Source organism: Microtus oregoni, unplaced genomic scaffold, assembly GCF_018167655.1.
Source record: "Microtus oregoni isolate MIOR12 unplaced genomic scaffold, Mior012 000048F_ref0000485, whole genome shotgun sequence".
NCBI lineage: Eukaryota > Metazoa > Chordata > Mammalia > Rodentia > Cricetidae > Microtus > Microtus oregoni.
In genome coordinates this window covers 18,033,167-18,054,815 of record NW_024543222.1, presented here as the reverse complement: position 1 = coordinate 18,054,815, position 21,649 = coordinate 18,033,167, and the positions used below count along the sequence as shown (strand labels likewise).

The window sequence follows — 21,649 nt, the reverse complement described above, 5'->3', positions numbered from 1 at the left end:
ACAGATTTAAAATCCTGTCGAATATGTGGTCGCTGTAACTGATGCGGAGCTCAGCAAACAGACGACAGAGATGGGGCGGGCCCCTGTTTTACAGCTGGGGGTGGAAACTGGTTTCGGGCGGCAACTCCGGGCAATCCAGTCTCTGCCAAAGAACCTCCCGCAAGCTAGACCGCAAGTGCGCAGGCGCAGCTCGGGCTGTCTTTGTTTCTTAGGAAACAGCCAATTAGCGAGCTCGGCGGTGGCCAATGGGAAGCGCGGATGAGCGGACCGGCTAATTTGAACGCGCCGCGCCGGAAGAAGGCTGGTTCGGTGCTAGAAGGTGTGGGGGAGCTCTCTCCCGAGTCCGTGGGCTCGGGTCTGCGGCGGAGGGACGCGTGAGCCACCCGCGACACCAGCGGCGGGAACCGACATAAGGTAAGCTTTGGCCCACGGCGGCGACGGCCCCGCGGGCTCGGTGTGGAGGGCTCGGACGCGCGGGCCCGGCTGCCGCCGCCCGGAGCCCGAGCCAGCGCTCGTTTGGCAAGGGCAGGCACGAGTAGGAGGGCTCTTTACATCAGACGTACAGCAGATCGCGACCCTTGTGTCCGCCGTCCGGCACCCATATTTGGCCCGCTCAGGGACACCGGTCATTTGAAAGATGCACCCGGCTCCGTAGCAGCTGCCTCTCCTCGAGAGTGAGGTGGAATTGGGATTTTTCTGTGTGCTAGACCTGGAGAGCTGGATCGCCCTGCGGCGTGGGGTAGCCACGCTCCTCTCCACACTCTTGTCAGAGTGGATTACACAGCCTTGTGCGCCAGGGGTCGGGGGTGTGGGGGCGCTGCAACTTGGTTTACGAGGCACTCAGTAAAAACACTGTCGTGAACGAAACAGAAAAGGAGTGAAAGAAAAGCAGGTCTGTGTTTTACCAGGAAGATCGATTAAAAAAAAAAAAAGCTTTGAACAGTTGAGCTGCTGACGTGACATTTAAAAGACAGAGTCAAAGAACTTAAAATAGTTTATTGAACTTACTGGTTCTGTGTATCAAGGGAAATGCTGTATCCTATAATTTTACTAGCAATGTCTAATATTTGTTGGGCACTTACATGAACTCAGTTTCAGGTTGGAACGAACTCATTCAAGCCTCACAATAACCTGATGAGACAGATAATAATATTACTTACAGTTTGCATATTGTGAAACCGAAGCACAGAATAGCTAAGCCTGACTCGGCAGAAGAGCTATAATTTTATTTTTCCCAATGAGCTTTTTGGTGTTAACACCACTTCCCTCAATCTCCCCACCCCATTTCTTCTTTGCCTATTTCATTATTGAATCCCACTCCCACACAGCAGACAGGTCTTTAAGGTGTCTCATTCTCAATTAATTGATATATATATATATATATATATATATATATATATACACATATACACATACATATATCAATTTTGCTCCATTTGTACTTTTTTTCCTTTCTGTTTTCACGGTCTAGGGATCAAATCCAAGACCACTAGCACTCTACCAAGGAGCTCCATTCTCAGCCCTGGTGCCATTTAAAGAAAGTATAAACGCAGCATATTGTTAGAGACGTTTGCAAAGCCTTTCTCTGTCTGGTGACAAAGCAGCTGTGGGGAGTTGTCGTAATCCTGTGTAAGCTGCATACTCTCTCTACAAGCGGCTAAATTATAAACACAAGCCAGGCACAGGAAAATGCTTTCATAATCCTGGCACCTGTGATCCCAGGTGAGATGTGGACCAGGAGGATCTCAGAGTTTAAGGCCAGTCATGGTGAGACTCTTTCAAAACAAACACAAACAAATACCAATGAAAGAAATAAATTCGCATTTGGAAATTTAAAAAAGTACACTGAACTCAGTTAAATAGAACGTCACAGTTAGAAGTAAAGGGTGAGTAGCAGTTGTTGGGGACAGGATTTAGTGGCAAATGCTTGCCCAGCATGTACTAAGGCCTGACCTGAGTTTAGTTTTTAGTACCCCCACCCATTCCTCCCCAAATAGAAGTTATAAAAATTCCTAATTGATCTAAGGCCAATTAGTTTAAAATTTACCTTCACATAAATGGAAACCCCGACTGAATTCCCAGATATTTACAGTCAATTAGAAAAGCAAACATTTGCATTCTATCTGAAGATTTAGACTTTATGTTGAACCTGATTAGAATTACAAGTACATAAAAAATAAGTGTGGTTGTTAAAACTTCAAATAAAACATCAGGAATCAGAAATAAGCATGTTCAGGGCCCTAAGTTCAATGCTCAGCACTGCCCACATCCAGTGTCTGTGTGTATTTGTGGGGGTGAACTGGAAATGGAGACAAATACCCTTGAACTTACACCGTATGAAATAATAAGAGCATTCCCTGTACAACGAGGAGAGATGAAAAATGCTCACTATTGCTGCTTCCGTTCAATGCCTTAATAGAATTCCCAGCCAGAACTGTAAGACAAGAAAAGTAAGATAGGAAAGTATAGGCAAAGGAGACATGGTGGCCTGTGCTCAGAGTCTAGCACTTGGGAGGCTGTAGCGGGAGGATCTTAAGTTCCAGGCCAAACTGAGCTGTGTATCCAGACCAGAGAAAATGGCAAACTAAAAGGACAGACAGAACTATTAAACAGCTCAGCACTAGGACACCTGCCTGGCGAGCGCAACACCCAGCATGGATAGAGAAAGAAGAGCCTATGATTTTCTATTTAAAAGTCAAGCCATGCAGAAGAGAATCCAGTTATAGTGCACACTGTCCTCTGGATACCAAGGGGAGGGACATACAAAGCCCACAGGTGGAACAAAAAGACTAAGCTGGCTGAAGGGCAGAAGTAGTGTGGAAGGGTGGAGCCGTGCTTACTATCTGTTGAATGGGTTGTCTTGCTTCTACGTCTCAGGTAAGAATCCTATTCACAGAATGGGACTGTTGAAGGAAACTAAAAGAAACCATTTGTAAAGCATTTAGCATCGAGTGCTCTGCACACAAGGCACACTCAGCCAAGCGCTCCGTAAGTGTTAGCTATGATACTTTAGGCTTTCGGGTTCCAGCTCTGTTCTTCTCTGGCCCTTATTCATCCCCAGGACAAGTATTGTTCAGCACCTGCTGCATGCTGGGACAGGTCCCCAAATGCCTGCGTTGCGTGGGTAAGACAAGACACACCAGTACGAGGACTGGTAAAAATCAGTGAAAGGGGCTGTAGCTGGGCCTGCAACAGGGGTGTCCTAGGGATGTACTCCTTCATCTCCCTCCTCAGCTCCTACCATCTGCAGGGGCATCCCCTCAAGTCCTAAGAAATTCTCCTCCAGGGCCCTCAGAGATTGATCTCATCCCTACAAGGATGGGCAAAAGAAGCCACCCCTAATACATCTAAATCTTGGTTTCCCAGCCCCAGCTCAGCAGTGCACTTGCCTCTGGGTTTTAATGAGCTGCCCAGGGTTAGAAATAGGACTTGAGTGTGCCTGCCTGAGAATCCTGAAGATCTTATTAAAGAATCATCTCCCTTGTACTTTGGGCTGAAATGCTCTTTCCAAGCGAGGATCAAAGCAAACTTGACAAACGTTCTCTCATTAATCTCCCCATCCCCCTGGGGTGGGAGCAGATTGGTAGCTGTTCTAGCTGGCTTCCAAAGCAGGAAGCTGACATGCGGCTGACGGGTGGCGTGGCTCTCGGAAAGACCACCCCACTAGTCGGATGCTGAGCGCAGACCAGGATCCAGGTGTCCTTGGGGCACCCATGGCAAGTGTTACCCTACATTCTGCGCCTGGCGCCCTCAGCACTGTCTCGGGAAGAAAGAAAACATCTCATTAGGCAAACAGACTGGCCCCTCTGGCCCTCAGAAGGCGGGAGGAGAGAGCTATAAAGGTTACTCGTACTCTTTGCCAGTGCCCTTTTTAATTTCCTGCTTAGAATGTTGGGCCGCTCTGAGGCTCCTCCTCAGCCAGAACCCTCCCCATAGGCCTCTGGAACTGCCAGGGAGGCAGCCGGCGCAGACCTAAGCCTGCTCTGCCTTCATTCTCCCACAGAGAAACGGGGGTGTGAATGGAGAAACAAGAAAAAGGAACTCTGGTGTTGAAAATTTGGTAGAGTCCATATATCTGCAAGTACTTCCGGAACATGCCATCTCGTCCCAAAAGAGGGATTATAATTATACAAGCATAAGGGACTGTTAAAATCATGTGATCATCAGAGCACAATACATAATATCATTATCAGACAGGATGGTGGGTTCTGCGGTCAGACTGCCTGGGATGGAACTGGGGCCCCATCACTCACTAGTATTGAAACCTTGGGCAAGTTGCTTAACCCTCTCTGTCTCAATTCCTCACTGAGAAATGAGTGTAATAACGCTATCCATCTTGTGGGACTGCAGTGGAGATAAAAGGGGATGATGTGTGCATGGGGCTTTGACCGGACCTTGACAGTGAATTCTTCACTAATGTGTGTATTATGACAATCTGATTGCTGGAACGAAAACTGGATTATACACACATAAAAGGATTATTGCTGGTTGCTATCTTTCCCTTGTTCAGTGCTGGGAAGAAGTTAAGTTTAGGGGTGAAGGAACAGGAGTTTCAAATCAGCTCACTTCTACCCTGAGCTGTTGGCCAGAATACTCAGCAGAAGCCCCACCTTGCTGAACAGCCTTCATTATGACTGATCAGCAGATATTACCTTTATTGGGAAAGCATCCATCTGTTCATGTCCCTCAGGAACAACCCCATTGCTTCCCCATGTTAATATGTCCCTAGAGCCAGGCTAAGCTGGCTGACACCTGCCTGCATCCCCCAAACTCCACTCCTACCTTTGGTAGTCTGCTCAAAGGAGAAATGAAGAGGCAGGCGTAGAGGTATGAAGGAACACCAAATGATTACAGGGAGGAAACCTCTGGAATTATTACCAGATCAACCCTGGGGAATCTGTTCTCTTACCCTCTGCATCAACAGATTCGGGGAGCGATACAGAGAAACCATCTCACCAAGTACCCATTCCCACATCCCTAATGGGCAGTGGAGGGCAGGCAACCAAATAAAGAGAGCTGAAAATAGAAAGCAACTGTCATTATTTGCAAACTGTATTATCATTTAATTGAAAGGCCTAAGAGAATCAATGGCAGTCTATTAGAACTAATAAGGACATTTGGTATTCTGGGCAGATGCACAGTATGCATCCAGATATACAAAGCTTTCCTATATTCTGGCAAAATATGGTTCTGAAAATGCAATTTTAAAAGGTGTCTATTCACAATATAACAAAGTCCGTAATAACTAGTAATAGACCTAACCAAGAATGTACGATACTCATGGGAGGAAAATTATGAAATTTTACTGATGATTATAAAGTTGTAAGTGCATGGAAAGAGACAGCAGGTTCCTAGGTGGGAAGCTTCCGTTTCATCAAGATACCAAGTCTGCTCATATTAACCTATAAATTAAAAATAATCCAAGTTTCCAAGCGGTGGTGGTGCACGCCTTTAATCCCAGTACTCGGGAGGCAAAGGCTGGTGGATCTTCATGAGTTTAAGGCCAACTGATCTACTAGAGCTAGTTCCAGGACAGGCTCCAAAGCTACAGTGAAACCCTGTCTTGACAATAATAATAATAGTAATAATCCAAGTTAAAATCTTAGCAGAATTTTCTTCATGGAGCTTCACAAGATAATTCTAAAATCACATGCAAGGCAAGATGTCCAAGAATAACTGAGAAAAAATACAAGAGGTGGCACATTACAGAGGAACTACAGCTCTGGTGTGCCAGAAAAGCGGAGTAAACTCACAAATCAGTGCAAGTCTCTATAAAACATTAGTTGTATTTGAAATAGGTTGGAAAGAAATCGTCTTCAATAAATGATCTTGAGATCACTGATTGCCAGTTGGAAAGAAAGATCTTTCTAAAACTCCTTCATTAGTCACCACAAATTATCTCCTTAAAGCACAGAATGGGAGAAGGGAAGATATTGGACAGGAGTGGAAGAAAAGCACCTGCTGCTTTGGAGAAGAAATGTCTTCCTCTTTTCTTTCTTTCTATTTTGATTTTTTGAGCCAGGGTCTCACGATGTAGCCCTGGCTGCCATGGAATTCACCATTGTGTAGACCAGGCTGACCTCCAACTCACAGAGATGGACTCTCCTGCCTCTGCCTCCCTAGCCCAGCAACCAAATGTTTTAAACATGACATAGAAGTCATAAAAAAAATACCTGGGCATGGTGGTGTGTACCTGTAACTCCACCATTTGGGAAGTAGAGGCAGAAGGAGCAGCTTTTAGTATCATCCTGAACATACTGATGTTGAGTTCAGGGTCAGCAAATTTGACCATTTGAAAATCTATCTCAAAAAAGTAAAAGTAAGCCAGGAATGGTGGTGTATCAATTCAAGCACTTGGGAAGTAGAGACAAGAAGATCAAGAGTTCAAGACTAGCCTCGGCTTCATAGTCAAAAAACCAACATGGGCTACATGAGACCCTATCTCAAAAAATAGAATAAAATAAAAATTGTTGCATAAAGGATAAAAAGCCACCTGAAAATTGCTGACTATGCTTGTCTGGCCTTACTGGGTATACCCAGTAAATTGTGTGGTGCACACATCTGTAATCCTGTCACTTGGGAGGTGGAGGCAAGAGGAGCAGTAGTTGAAGCTTCTTCTGCCCAACAAGTTCAAAGCTAAGCTGAGCTACCTGGGATCCTGTCTCAACACAAATAAAAATGTTACAAGTTTACTACATTTGAGGCAGGTTTTTACCTAAGAATACATGGTTGCTTTTGATACCAGTAATAGCCAATGATGTACCCCAGGCAGAGAAGACACATAAACATTATCAGAAGATGGTTTTTTTTGTTGTTGTTGTTTTTTGTTTGTTTGTTTGTTTTTCGAGACAGGGTTTCTTTGTAGCTTTGGAGCCTGTCCTGGAACTCTCTGTGTAGACTAGGATGGTCTTGAACTCACAGAGATCCACCTGCTTCTGCCTCTTGAGTGCTAGGATTAAAGGTGTGTGCCACCACCTCACCTGGCTTCAATATCTTCCTAATAACAACTCTATTTAAAATAATAGAATGCACTGGAGAACGGCTTAGTAGCCGGTAAAGGTGCTTGCTGTACAAGATGTTCTCTGACCTCACATAGACATGGACTTTGTTTTTCTTGGTTTTTCGACAGGGTTTCTCTGTATAGCTTTGTAGAACTTGCTCTGTAGACCAGGCTGGCCTCGAACTCACAGAGATCCGCCTGCCTCTGCCTCCCGAGTGCTGGGATTAAAGATATATACAACCACTACTACCAGGAAGTGCCACCACTACCCAGCGACTTTTTTGAAAATAAGAAAAAAAAGTTGTTTTAAAGATGGAGAAAAGTGGAGGGGAATCCTCAAATATGTAAGTGTTTATTTGACAAGTCCAAGAAACATAAAAGTACTGGAATTAAGCTTGGCAGTGGTGGCACATACTTTTAATTCCAGCACTCAGGAGGCAGAGGCAGGTGAATCTCTGAGTTTGAGGCTGACCTGGTCTACAGAGCGAGTTCCAGGACAGTCAGGGCTGCACAGAGAAACCCTGTCTCAACCACCCCCACTCTCACCCCCGAGAAAAAAGTACTGGAATTAAATAAGAGAATTTGAGGGTGATAAATATAAGACCCATATCCAAAGCTCAGTTGGAAATGGAAGTAGGGAAGATGTTCCATTCATACTAGCAATTAAATTGGACCAATGAGATGGTTCTGTGGGTAGAGGTGCTCGCTGAAGAACCCTGGCAGCCTGAGTTCCTGTGTAAATATGAACGTAGTGAGCCACTTCCACGAAGTTGTCTTCTGACCCTCTCTCACACAATAAATGGGTATTTTTGAAAAGCAATTAAATTCATACTTTCACATATACATAATTAAAATAAAAATACAATATATTGAAAATGTAGTTACATAATATCTGGAACTTTTTTAAAAACAGAAAATCTCTTCTTGCCGGACTGTCCTAGAACTCACAGAAATCCTCCTGCCTCTGCCTCCCAGTGCTAGGATTAAAGGCATGTGTCATCACACCCAGCCTAAATTGTTCAATAAGTATGTAAATTTGATGTAATTTCAGCTGTAATCACATCAGGGTTATTTTTGAGAGAAAAGGGCGTTGTGGGTTGAGGTTAATAATACATTTTGTTTTCTTATGTATTTAGATATGTATGATATATGTATTTAATGGTGCTGAGAATCAAGCCCAGGGCCTCATATATGCTAGAATACATGTTCCGCTACACTACATCCCAACTTCCAATTTACTTCTTTTTTACTTCCCGTTTGGTACTAGGATGGAAGCCTGAGCTTCATAAACACTTGGCTCCAACCTTCTTATTTACTTATTTATCTGAGCCGGGACCTCACTCTGCAGTCCAGGCCGACTCTAGACTCATAATCTTCCTGCTTCATCCTTTCCTATAGCCAGGACTGTAGTCTTGCATAACGAGGGTTAGTGCCAATAAAATTTCTTTAAAAGTCAAATGGCGTAACAAATGCCTGGGGATGACTAAGAAAGTCACAGAAAGGTCCAGTCAGGCCATCTAGCTTTAAAGTGTGTTTAGCTTTAAAGTGTGTTTAGCGGTAGGGAAAGTATGGCACTGGTGTAAGTATGGACAAATTGTTTACTATGTTTTATTTGTCAGAAGAGGGCCATGCCACAAAGCATATGTTGCAGTCAGAAGACAACTTGCAGGAGTCCTGGGGATTGAACCTATGTCTTTAGGCTTGGCAGCAAGCACTTTTGCCTGCTGAGCCATCTCGCTGGCTCATAACCAAATGACTTGTTTGGAAAATATAGGAAGTTCGGTAAAAGACTTTTGGAAGCATAGCCATTTGAATATGACAAAAGTGGTATTTCAAGTGAGAAAAATATGCATTCATAATTGATACTGCTGCTGGGCGGTGATGGGCACACGCCTTTAATCCCAGCACTTGGGAGGCAGAGGCAGGCAGATTTCTGTAATTTAGAGGCCAACCTGGTCTACAAAGAGAGTTCCAGGACAACCAAGACAGTTACACAGAGAAACCCTGTCTTAAAAAATAATAATAAAGTTGGGCAGTGGTACACACCTTTACTCCCAACACTTGGGAGGCAGAGGCAGGTAGATCTCTGTGAGCTTGAGGCTAGCCTGGTCTATAGAGCTAGTTCCAGGACAGGTTCCAAAGCTACAGAGAAACCCTGTCTCGAAAAACAAAACAAAGCAAAATAATAATAATAATAATTGATACTGCTATTGATGTCTTGCTTCCTTGGGGACAAAGAAAAGTGGAGGTCAGCCACTTTGGAAGGTGGGGAAAGACCCTTTAATATTGAAGCATACTCTTGAGTTGGCTTGGTCCTCATCTCAGTCATGTCTCTTGCACAGGTGTTTCCATGGTGATGGCTGTGGAAGACAGCGTGGTTCGGGTGGTTGTGCGGGTGAGGCCTCCCACCCCTAAGGAGCTAGAGAGTCAGAGGCGGCCTGTGATTCAGGTGGTAGATGAGCGGGTGTTGGTGTTTGACCCCGAGGAGTGTGACGGGGGATTTCCTGGCCTAAAATGGAGTGGCTCCCACAATGGCCCCAAGAAGAAGGGCAAAGATTTGACATTTGTCTTTGACCGGGTCTTTGGTGAAGTGGCCACTCAACAAGATGTGTTCCAGCACACAACACACAGCATCCTTGACAGCTTTCTCCGGGGCTACAACTGCTCAGGTGAGAACTGCCTGCTGGGTAGTGGGCTTCCCTAGCTGTTCTGAGAGAAGGGGCTCATGGATCTTCCGCTCTCTGCTTTGGGTTCCATTTGTTCACTTGACTAGACAACGCATTCCATTGCATCCTAGTCTACAGTACTAGCCAAATAGTTAGACATGGCTTTGAACTCCTGGTGCTTAAAATGCTCTAGAGGGAAGGGGTGTGTGAATGTGTGAGTGTGTGTGTGTGTGTGTGTGTGTGTGTGTGTACGCACCATAAACCCAGGTGAGTGATGGCAAGAGAACACTGTGGACCTCTGTCAGCTTGGAGAAGGAAGGGTAGTCCTCAGCTCCAGTGCAGATCCACAGGTCCTGGGGATCAGGATGGGCCCTGGGAGAACACAACTGAACTTGAGCACTGAGGGAACACCTGTGGTGGAAGCCTTGGGACTGCGGGCTTTGACAGCAGGGGAAAGGGACTTGGGAAGGTTGAACCTGGCGGAAACGTGCTGGGATAGCCCTAAGAGAGGGAGATTTGGCCCAGCTGCCACCCTCTTTCCCCATTTTGTCCTTTATAGTGTTTGCCTATGGGGCCACTGGGGCCGGGAAGACACACACCATGCTGGGAAGGGAGGGAGACCCTGGCATCATGTACCTGACCACCATGGAGCTCTATAGGCGTCTCGAAGCCCGCCAGGAAGAAAAACAGTTCGAGGTGCTCATCAGTTACCTGGAGGTAAGGCTGCTGCCTCTTTGGCCCACATCGTACTTCATTCTCAGAACACCTGAAGAGGGGGTGGAGTGGGACCTGGGGAAGAGGGTCTAGGGGACACAGACATCGCCCAGTGAGAGACCATGTGGAAAGGAAACCTGACCTCCCTACACTTGTCATCGGACATGACCTGCAAAGTGCTACTTTCAGGGCTGGTGTCTCAGCGCCGGTTCCACTAAGTCTGTCCCCTCCAAGTCCCCCAGTCAGTGCTCTGTTGCTGTCCCAGGGAGCACGCTCTTCCTTAAGTCTCTTCCTCTTGTCCTTTTTCCTAGGTGTATAACGAGCAGATCCATGACCTCCTGGAGCCCAAAGGACCCCTCACCATTCGTGAGGACCCTGATAAGGGAGTGGTGGTGCCGGGACTCTCTTTCCACCAGGTACATGCTGGGCCTCAGGTGTGGCAGCCACTCCATTGGTCCTCTGGAGTTCCCTCAAGTGGCAATTTGGGAATCTCCTGAATGCTGTGGTGGTGGCGGTGGTAGTGGTTATGGCGGCTGCGGCGGTGGTGGTGGTGGTGGTGGTAGTGGTGGTGGCAGCAATAGCAATGGAGGGTGACAGGCTCTGAAGAGCAGCCTTTTCTGCCAGGAAAAAAGCCCTGGTGGTAAGACTACAGCCCCCTCCCTGGGTATCTCCTCTGTAGCCAGCCTCAGCTGCACAGTTACTAGAGATGCTGACCAGAGGCAACTGCAGCCGCACACAGCATCCCACGGATGCCAACGCCACGTCTTCCCGCTCTCATGCCATCTTCCAGGTGAGTGACATCATGTGCTCAGTCTACAACTGGGGGCCCTGATGTCTACATTCCTCATTCTACTCTCTGTGCCCCCAGATCTTTGTGAAACAGCGGGACCGGGTTCCAGGGCTGACCCAGGCCATTCAAGTAGCCAAGATGAGCCTGATTGACCTGGCTGGCTCAGAGCGGGCATCTAGCACCCATGCCAAAGGAGAGCGGCTACGAGAGGGTGCCAACATCAACCGCTCTCTGTTAGCACTCATCAATGTGCTCAACGCCCTGGCCGATGCAAAGGTAATGCAGAGTGGGTCCAGCACCTCCAGAGCAGAAAACGAACACCTGAACCAGTGGTCTTTCCCCCCAGCACAGGAGATCTAACCCAGCTAGCCACTTACTTCCCCAGGGTCGCAAGTCGCATGTGCCCTACCGAGACAGCAAACTGACCCGCTTGCTCAAGGATTCCATTGGGGGCAACTGCCGCACTGTGATGATTGCTGCGGTCAGCCCTTCCAGCCTGACCTATGAGGATACCTACAACACCCTCAAATATGCTGACCGTGCCAAGGAAATCAAACTCACGGTACATGCCTCAGGGATGTCCTGCACGTGGAGGGTGCCCCAACCTGAGAGAAGATGGGGACAAACCCTAGACAGCCACCTTAGATCTCTATTTATTGTTCCCCAGCTCAGGAAGGTCCCCTGTGCCATGAATGCTCTTTGTAATAGAAGCAGTAATATTTTGTCCTGTGGAAGAGCTCAGCTCCACTGAGGCAGAGTGTCCAGACTTGCTCCAGGCAACAACTGTATTGTCAATACAGTGATATCAATGTCCATGTTCACTGACTCAGACAAAAGCAGAGGAATTCCAGTCTCCCCTGCCTGTCTCCGCAGTGAACCCTGCTTACCTGGAGCTGCTACAGAGCAGGCCGCTGCCTGGGTAGAGTGTTACGGTCAGGGTTCAGGCCACACACAATCCTCTGCCTCTTGCTGTGGTCCCAGGCACATTACAGTAGACCTCTGGTCTGTTACCTGACTTGGGAGAGCGAGTCACGGTACCATGAGTAAGGCTTCGCACACAGCTCGTGGTCATGGAGAGCATTGTCATTTGTTTGAATAAACAAACAAGTCTCTTCTGTGTGCCCACCGCAGCTGAAGAGCAACGTGATCAGCCTGGACCATCACATCAGCCAGTATGCCACCATCTGCCAGCAGCTCCAGGCTGAGGTGAGGAACCATCTAGGAGGCAGACTTGGGGCAGGGAGCAAGGCACAGAAGCTTGCAGTCCTGCTGGGTTCTGTGCCCACCCTGGCTTTTGTGGTCCCCTGGGGCTCTGAGGACTGGGCTGCTCTTGTTTCAGGTGGCGGCCCTGAGGGAGAAGCTCCAGGTGTATGAGGCAGGAGCTCAGGCCCTGCAGCAGAACTCCCCACAGCACCCCAAGTTGAGCATACCACAACAGTGAGTTTGGCTGCCCTTTCCTGCTTCATCCCTTAGATCAGCTGCAGGAAGAATGAACCTCATTCTTTTTTGCCACTTGGTAGGTTAGGAATCTTTGCCTGCATTCTAGCACCTAAATGAGGGGTTCCAAGCCAAGACCCAGCAACTAGCCACTAATAGTAACCTAGATGAAGCACTAACACCCAGCCATATCAGCAGTGACTCCTCATCAAGAGAAGGTCAACAGGGGGGCTGGAGAGATGGCCCAGCGGTTAAGAGCGTTGCCTGCTCTTCCAAAGGTCCTGAGTTCAATTCCCAGCAACCACATGGTGGCTCACAACCATCTGTAATGAGCTAATCTGTAATGAGGTCTGGTGCTCTTCTGGCCTTCAGGCATACATGCAGAAAGAATATTGTATACCTAATAGATAAATAAATATTTTTTAAAAAATGAGAAGGTCAACAGGGATTGGGTGTCATTGTCTCTTGAACCAGAAAATCTCTGACACCCCCCACTCACAATGGCTTCTCACTTGTCACTCTGTTGCAGATGGACTCTGCCACCAGATTCCAAAACATTCTGCCTCCCCTTGCTTACTCCACCTCTTAGGCCTCTCAGAATCTCAAAATTCACTTCTTCCTTAGCCTTCCCAGCTCCCCATTACAGCCTGGGTGCTCCAGCCAGTCCTACACCCCAGAACTCCATGCACAGTGTGGGACCCTTCAAGAGGAGAGCCTGGAGTCAGAGGCTCAGGACCAGAAGGTTTTGGAGGACAATACTTCCGAGCAGGAGCGGTCCCCACAGGACAAGCAGGTAGGACATGTGGGTGGGAAGCCTGGGCCTTGAGAAGGCTTGGGCTGGTGGAACATCATAAAGGAACTCCAGATCGACCAGGTGCTTACATGCTTGCAAGTGGCTGGGAGAAGGGGGAGAAGGATTCTACTTATTTTTTGTAACACTTATCTATCTATTTATCTACCTCTATCTATCTATCTATCTATCTATCTATCTATCTATCTATCTATCTATCTTATCTATCATCTATCTATCTATCTATCTATCTGTCTCTATCTTATCTATCTGTCTCTATCTATCTTATCTATATCTATCTATCTATCTATCTGCCTCTATCTATCATCTATCTATCTATCTATCTATCTATCTATCTATCTATCTATCTGCCTCTATCTATCTATCTATTAGTGTGTGTGTGTGTCCATGCCATATGCATAATGCATATGTATGAGTCAGAGGACAAGAGACAGTTGGTTCTCTCCTTACTTCGTGTGAGTCCCAGTGATTGAACCCAGGGTTTCAGGCTTAGTGACAAGCCCCGTTGTCTGTTGATTCCTGTCAGCAGCCCAGGGGAAGGGTTTTGGGAGATCATCCTAGCTATACTACTAATGCCGTCTCCTCCTTTAGTTTCCAGACCAGATGCCAGAGCCGAACCTGCCAGGGTCCCCTAGTCTGACTTTGCAGCCGAAGCCAGTCATGAGTCAACACTCACCACAGAAACTGGACGGGAACCACTTTAAACAGTAGGTGTCTTCTCGCCAATTGAGTCCAAGGTGGGGAGGGACAGGTCAGGTTCTTGAGATGGGAGCTGGTGTTCAGATTGTCATGAAAGTTCCAGTTCTTAGCTGACAGTTAAGTCCCTTTTTTTTGTTTGTTTGTTTGTTCATTTGTTCGTTTGTTTTTCATGATAGGGTTTCTCTTTGTGACCCTGCCTGTCCTGAAACTCACTCTGTGGACCAGGCTCACCTCAAACTCAGAGATCCTCCTGCCTCTGCCTATGTAGTTCTAAGATTAAAGGCGTGCACCGCCATGCCCAGGTTCAAGTCCCTTTTCGTCAACCTTACCCCATGCAGTTTTCAAGCCCTTGCTGTGGTCATGGATTCCATCTTCTTTATTATGCCGCATTGTTGGCAACCTAACAGGCAAGGAAAGCAAAACAACCATAGTTGCATGCACGCACGCACGCACACAGACACACCTCTCAGATAGACAGCATCAGCTGCACTGGGTAAGGCAGAGTGCTGGCGGCAGCTTTCCAGTCTATGGGCAGAGCTGCTGTCCCTGTACAGCCAAGAGGAGCCGGGTCCCAGGTGGAAGCGGGGGCAACCTTCATGAGTCAGGTTTTCCTATGCATCCCCAACAACAGATTGTAAATAAGATCTCCCACCCCAAGCCAAAGAGGAAAAGATTTGGACCGTTTCTTCTGGGCCACAGAGAGGGGTTTTTCTCCTGTTTTCCTGTGGCCCCGGTACACAAACCCCCTGCCACTTAGCATCACTACTGTCAGCCCCCTCTCCCTCCCCTGCACGGTTCACACTAGGCAGTGTATTTAAAGCTTCCGGACAGAAGGGCCTGCTTAATTTTATTTCTTGTCGGGAGTGTCTGTTCCCGACTCAGCAAAAATGCTGTGGCCTGAATAATCAAAGGCTCATTATCTGTCTCTTGCTGCTAACTCCCTGGGCCCCCGAGGAGGCAGGGAGATGTGGGTGGGGTGTCCCATTGGCCTCCCAACTACTGACTCCCGTGGAGGACTCAGTGTCTTCCTGCTTGGTGTCCCCCATTATAAAGAGAGGCCACTTGATCATCGTTTTTGCTCTGCCTGTAGTAGTTTAGTGGCCTCTGACAAGTTATTTCTATCTAGGCTATGATTTGAGAATCACAAGTCTTCCACTCTCTCTGAGTTCTCTGAGATGAAATACTAATAAAATAAGGCACAGGATCCCAAGTGTCAGTTGCTTCAGAGCATTGTGGGATCCTTTGCATTTGAAAAAGCTCTGACAACCAGATAATTGGAATTTTCCTTAGACTTGATTAGAACCCAGAGCCTTGGGCCACCAGGGCAGAACAGGTTTGAGATTTATTTTTTACTGTTCAGTTTTTCAAGATCTTTTTTTTCTTGTTGGAATAATCTTTCTTTTTTATTTTATTTATTTGTTGGTTGGTTGGTGTTTGTTATTTATTTGTTGGTTGGTTGGTCTCTCTACATAACCCTGACTGTCTTGGAATTCACTATGTAGACTGGGTTTACTTAATTCACAAAGATCACCTGCTTTTACCTCCCGTGCTGTTTTACAAATACTGGAAACCTAATTTGAAAGTCCAACTGCCCATGTGTCAACTGGGGAGCTGTAGCCTTTGTACAGGGTGCAGAGCAAAAACAGAACCCAAACCTGAGTCATCTGACATCCAGACCCACGTATTTCTCCCAAATAACACTCTTTTTAAGTATTCAGAAGGGGAGCTGGGCGGTGGTGGTACACGCCTTTAATCCCAGAAGAAGCAGGCAAATCTCTGAGTTCAAGGCCAGCCTGGTCTTACAGAACTAGTTCAGGACAGGCTCCAATGCTACAGAAGAAACCCTGTCGTGAAAAATAAAAGAAAAAAAATTCAGATGGGGTGGGGGCAGTCTGGAGAGATGCCTCAGCTGTTAAGATATCTGGCTGCTCTCCCAGAAGTCCTGAGTTCAATTCCCAGCAACCACATGGTGGCTCACAACCATCTGTAATGAGATCTGGCGCCCTTTTCTGGCCTGCAGGCATACATTCATACAGAACACTGTATACATAATAAATAAATACATCTTTTTAAAAAAGAGAGAGAGACACAGCCAGGACTGTTTCACAGAGAAACCCTGTCTCAAAAAACAAAACAAAACAGAGAGAGAAAGAAGAAAAAAAGAGAATTCAGATCTTCCTCACAATAGTGGCTCAGAAAGATACAGAGTTTCCACTGTGTCCTTGTTAGTTAATGTCCTGCCTGCTTTCACAAAGTGAGGCCTTGAGGGGCCTTTGCCAAATGAGTTTGTGTTTCCTGAGCACACGCTGACTGGCCAGTGAAGAGGTTCAGAGAGTCCAGACAGGTGGTTACCTGAGGATAAATCATTTGCCATGAATAAGCCTTACCAAGGAAATTGTGTTTATTTCTTTTATCACAGGCGTGCCTTAGAGGAAGAAAATTTGCTTTATGAGATTCTAAATTTACAATATCAATAATCACATTACCCTCAGAATTTCCTTTAAATAGTCCCCTGGTACATGTGAAATGTGTGTTGATTTTCAAACACTTTTTCAGGGTCCCTACTATTAGCTAGCAAACACATCTCCAAATGCATTTCAAGGGTCTTCTCAAAGCCACAATCAACATAGCCTCTTATTTAATCTCCTCTTATTCCAGCAAGGGTAGATACCATTTTACAGAAACAATAGCTTGCAGTGTGCCAGGCATTCTTTAAATATTCTGCATCTAAAATAAGTCACTTAGGCCAGGTGTGGTGGCTCACATTTTAGTCCTAGAACTTAGGAGTCTAGACAGGTGGATCTCTGAGTTCTAGGCCAACCAGACTTACGTGATGAGATCCTGTCTCAGACCACAGTAACAAAACCAGATGTGGTGCACCCTTTAGTCCCAGCCCTTCGGAGGCAGAGATAGGTGAATCTCTGATTTCTAGGCCAGCCTGGTCTACAGAGCAAGGTCCAGGACAGCCGGGGCTACACAGAGAAACCGTGCCTCGAAGAACCAATAAACACCTCAGCTGATGTCTCCAGCAGCCCTGTGATGCAGTGGTACTTGTTACCACCCCATTAAAGCTGCTGGACCTGAGGTTAACCAGTGCAGTGAGGATCCTGCATTGAGATTTGAATAGGGCTGATTGGATCTGGGCTCTTAACTAACCCTGGGGGTAGAGATAGGACCACAGCTCTTAAGCTAGGAGTAGTGGTGCCATCTATAAACCTGGGCAGCGGGGACTGGAGGGAAGATTAGGAGTTTAAGGTCATTCTCAGACTGTAGCATGTTCAAGGCCACTCTGGGCTACTGAGACTAAAGGCTATTAAATGGCAGAGCTGAGGAGGAACTCAGACTTCTCAAGTCCAAGGTCACTTGGCACCTTTTTCCTATTTCTCAAGTCAAGCCTTTGTCATAGGGATGTATAACAGGGGACACCTCCCACCATTATCTGGAGGTGTTAGCTTTCAGTGAGGGTGCCTCAGAGCAGGATCCATGGCGGGGGGCAGGGGGGTGTGTGTGACACAAGCCAGTCTGGGGCAAAGCAGAAGGGAGATAGTAGATAGTAGACCAAGTGTCCTAAGCCACATCTAGATAGAGCGATGGGTCAGCATACAACAGACCTGCTCGGGCTGGGTCTAAATAAGTCACATACAAATTTTCTGTCCTCTTTTCTAGGTTGGCCCTCCGGGTGCTATGCCTGGCACAGCGACAATACTCACTGCTGCAGGCAGCCAACCTCCTGACTCCTGACATGATCTCAGAATTCGAGACCCTACAGCAGTTGGTTCACCAGGAAAACACCGAACTTGGGACTCAGAGCCCCAGGACTTCTGGTCAGGCGAGGGGGAGCCCTCTGGCTCAGGAGTTGTATTTGGAGTCCAGTGAGTGTCATTTTTCTCTGTCTCACCTGCTGTTGCAGTCTCTAAGGCCCACTTGTAGCCAGGGGCTGGACTGGGGCCTAAGATGCCAGGGTATGCTGTGGTGGGAGGCTGGAGCCTAAGGTCGTGAGTTTCTGTGCACAAATAGGCCAAAGAGAACTGAGGAGTTAAGGGCTCTTCTGTGCCTCCCGTGTCTGCTCCCATGTTCTCTACAATCCCCCAGCCCCAGGTCCCCTTTTAGCATGTTCCTTCTCTATCCAGAGTCTTCAGGATACTGTGGTCCTGTGACCCGGACCATGGCAAAGCAAATGAATGGCCTCACACACACTCTGGGAATCCCGCTTGGACCTGACCGCACCTCAGATAAGACATTCCAAAAGCCTGCCGAGGAGAAGAAGAAGAAAAGGAAACTAAATCCTAGAGAGCCAGGCAGTCCTCCAGACCCTAACCAGGAGACTAAGCGCCAGCGCCAGTCCTTCCTTCCCTGCCTGAGGAGAGGCTCTCTACCTAAGGCCCAGCCTTCCTCTGAACCCAGAACTCCCAAAGGAGAAAGGGCCTCTTCCCCCTCCTCTCGAGTCTGCCCATCTACAGTCATTAAAAACCGGGCACCCCTGGGCCCTTCTGCCTTACAGAACTGCTCCACTCCTCTTACCCTACCCACTCGTGACCTCAACACCACCTTCAATGTCTATGAGGAGTCCCCCCTCAAACCCAGCTCCCACGAATGTGTTGGCTGGGAGGAAGTCCCCCAGCAGCTGAACAGGACAGATCAGCCCTTCATCCCCAGGTGAGTTCCCAGGCATCTCCCACTTCTCCCAGGAGATGGAAGGCAGCTGACTCTTAGAGTGGAGACCTTTGCCATTGGTCTCTCCTTGGTCACTTGTCAGCCTTGTGCCCAGGCCCAGGAAAACAAAGCATGCAGTTGTAAGGCAACATGGCTTATCTTTGAGTCCCCTGAGCCCATGCCTCGTCCCACCAACCCTGCTGGTTCATGGCATGCTAATGGGTCGTCAACTTAAGAAGGGTCATCAGGGAACCCGGAATTAACAAGCCCAGCTCTGTCTGTTCTTAGGCCATGTTTTGGTTCCGTGACAAGTACCTATTTCATCTACATGTACTCCAGATTTTTCTCTCTATCCCAGCATCTGGAATAGGGAAGGAAGGCTGAGTGTGGTGGCGCACACCTTTAATCCCAGCGACAGGCGGATCTCTGTGAGCTCAAGACCAGCCTGGTCTACAGAGCGAGTTCCTGTCTAACCATGGCACCCTGCTTCAAAAAACCAAAAGGAGATGTGGAACACGAGAAAAGGAAAACTTTTCTTCAGTGTTTTCCAGTGCAAAGATGAGCTGTTACCTTTGCCCTCGAACCACATGAATGATAGGGGAAGGGAATGGCAGCCAGCTCAGGACTGAGACGGAGGCCAGCAGACTGCCCAGCCGCAGCCCCACACCTTCCATGCCCCTGAGCCAGCTCTCAGTAACAAGCTCAGAGCTGGGCAGGTGGAAGGGTGAAATTGCTTGAACTCCAGCTCCCAGGACACGCCAAAAACTGACATCTGGATGTTCTCCCAGAGCAGGGCTGTCACTCAGCTGTCAGCGCAGGCTGAGAGAGGCAGGGAGAGAGACTACCTCTTAGCAGAAAGAAGCCTCAGGTCATTTGGTCCAACCTCTCTCCCTGCGAGCTTGGGACTGGAGGGAGGAGACTGGTCAGTGGCATTTCTGGCTTCCTCCTGATCTGCCCCTCTCACCCCCACAGTGCACCTGTGTTCCTGTTCACCATGAAGGGCCCCAAGTCTTCTCTACCTACGACCACTGCTGGCAAGAAGAGGCAGACTGTGAGGTGAGGCTGGAGGTGGGGAGAGGAAAGCCCTAACCAGATCAGTAAGTGCCAACTAAGCACAGGCCCCCACCTGGTTTCCTCTGGCCTCCTTAGAGAAAGTAGCCGAGGTCCTGTGAGCAGGGCCAGCATTTAGTTCTCTGACTGGAATCTCTCTGGTCTTTGCTTATCATTTATCAGGAAGTTTTCCCAGAGGTGATATGGGCCTTAGACCCCTAGCCCTGAGGGAGATTGGCATCATTCATTGGCTAATCCACTGATTAGATGGTTTCTCTCACCTCAACTTTCTTGTGTGTCCCTCATTCCACAAGCCTCTCCTCCCCTCATTGTGCCTCCCATCCTCTCAAGTGGTTTTGAAAATGGCTGTTCAGCTTTTGCCCTTGAGGTTTAGTGTCTAGCTGCCTCCCTTCCCCATGCATCCCTGTCCAGAACACGCCTGTGACCTTCTCACTTTCTTGCCTCCCTGTGTTCCTTTCTTCAGGGCTTCAGTTTCCCGAGGCCGCAGCTGCATTGCCCGCCTCCCCAGTAGCACTTTGAAGAAGGCAGACAGAACTTTCACAGTCCCAGGTAACTGGAACTAGGAGCAAGTATAGCAGACCAGTGGAAGCAGACGAAAATGGGATGTAGGACAGGGTGGATGGAGACCCGGGTAGAAAGAGGGCCTGAAAAACTTGCAAGCATTTCAGGGACCCTGAGACGGAGGAGGAGGATGGGATGAGAGGCAAGGGGACTGGGACAGAACCTCACTTCGTCCCTCTGTACCCCTCTCTAACTGGCCTGCAGAACCACCCTTGAGTCCCCAGTGCCTTGGCGACCAGAGGACTCACAAGGGACTGAGTAGGGTGACAGAGTGCTGTTAACTGACCGTGAGGCCTCCAAGTTCGTCCCGATCCGCCAACACCTCTAAGCTTTCTCTGGAGCCGCCAATACCATGAGCCCCTGACCTGCCCTCCTGCCCTTGGAACAATTAACACATGCCTTTTCGGTATTAACACCCCTCCCCAACCATCCATCTGCCGTTTGCCTTCTCTATTAATCTCTGTTACACTCAACTTCTTTTATCGTTTGTGAGTATTAAACGTGTGGCTATGTTACAGGATCCTGCCAGCTTTCTAATTCACAGAGCTTCCATACGAGCAGGGAGCTCTTGCGCTCTGTTCTCTACCCCTAACGCTCATATCTGACAACAGGCTCTGCATAGTGGTGGCCTCTACACAGCGAAGACGGATGAGGACCAAGGGGGGATTTGCTGACAAGTCTGGCATCTTCAACCCTGTGCCCACAGCCTGGGGCGGGAATGCCTCACCCCTTGTTGACAGTAGAGCTCCTGACAGGTTCATAAAGTATTACTTTCACTCACTAGACACAGGGTATAAACTCAATGTACAAGAAAAGAAGGGAATATAACCTTAATGTTACCACTTAGATATAAATGCTAACTGTTATACTGATATTTAAGCGTCCTTCTCATCCTTAGCTTCTCCATATATACATATGTATTTATATGTATATGCACAGGTATATGCCTGTAGATCTATAGATTTTTCTCCTGTAATGATCATCTCTTTCCCTGGAGTGTATTCTTCCTGCTACACCCTCATGGATTAGTGCCTCCTTTCCTTTGTTACCTCAAGCTGAGTGTGGTGACACATGTAATCCCAGCACTTGGGAAACTGAAGCAGGATGATCATGAGTTAGAGGCCAACTTCTGCTACATAACATGAAGAAAGTCAATGGACAACTTCTAGGGCTGTATTTCAGGGGTAGGGTGCTTGCCTGGCTGCCTGCAGCCTTCTGTTCTGGGGCCTGAACCTGGCTCTTCGCTC

General features: G+C 47.8%; 1 protein-coding gene across 1 annotated transcript; it reads left to right on the top strand.

Annotated features, from left to right (window-relative positions):
- The first annotated feature begins 291 nt into the window (after positions 1 to 291).
- On the top strand, positions 292 to 21,236 carry Kif18b (kinesin family member 18B). The gene is made up of 16 exons (XM_041635968.1): positions 292 to 414; positions 9,343 to 9,669; positions 10,226 to 10,383; positions 10,692 to 10,796; positions 11,060 to 11,170; positions 11,249 to 11,446; positions 11,556 to 11,732; positions 12,302 to 12,376; positions 12,510 to 12,607; positions 13,232 to 13,400; positions 14,010 to 14,125; positions 17,784 to 17,989; positions 18,248 to 18,773; positions 19,743 to 19,826; positions 20,305 to 20,390; positions 20,607 to 21,236. The coding sequence occupies exons 2-16, from the start codon at positions 9,351 to 9,353 to the stop codon at positions 20,681 to 20,683; spliced, it is 2,505 nt and encodes an 834-aa protein (XP_041491902.1). The 5' UTR covers positions 292 to 414; positions 9,343 to 9,350; the 3' UTR covers positions 20,684 to 21,236.
- The last annotated feature ends 413 nt before the right edge of the window (positions 21,237 to 21,649 follow it).

Coding starts and splice junctions, on each gene's coding strand:
- Kif18b (XM_041635968.1), top strand. CDS start 9,351: ATGGTGATGGCTGTGGAAGACAGCGTGGTTCGGGTGGTTGTGCGGGTG. Junction 10,797..11,059: donor CGGGACTCTCTTTCCACCAG/GTACATGCTGGG, acceptor TCTCCTCTGTAG/CCAGCCTCAGCTGCACAGTT. Junction 19,827..20,304: donor AAGAAGAGGCAGACTGTGAG/GTGAGGCTGGAG, acceptor TCCTTTCTTCAG/GGCTTCAGTTTCCCGAGGCC.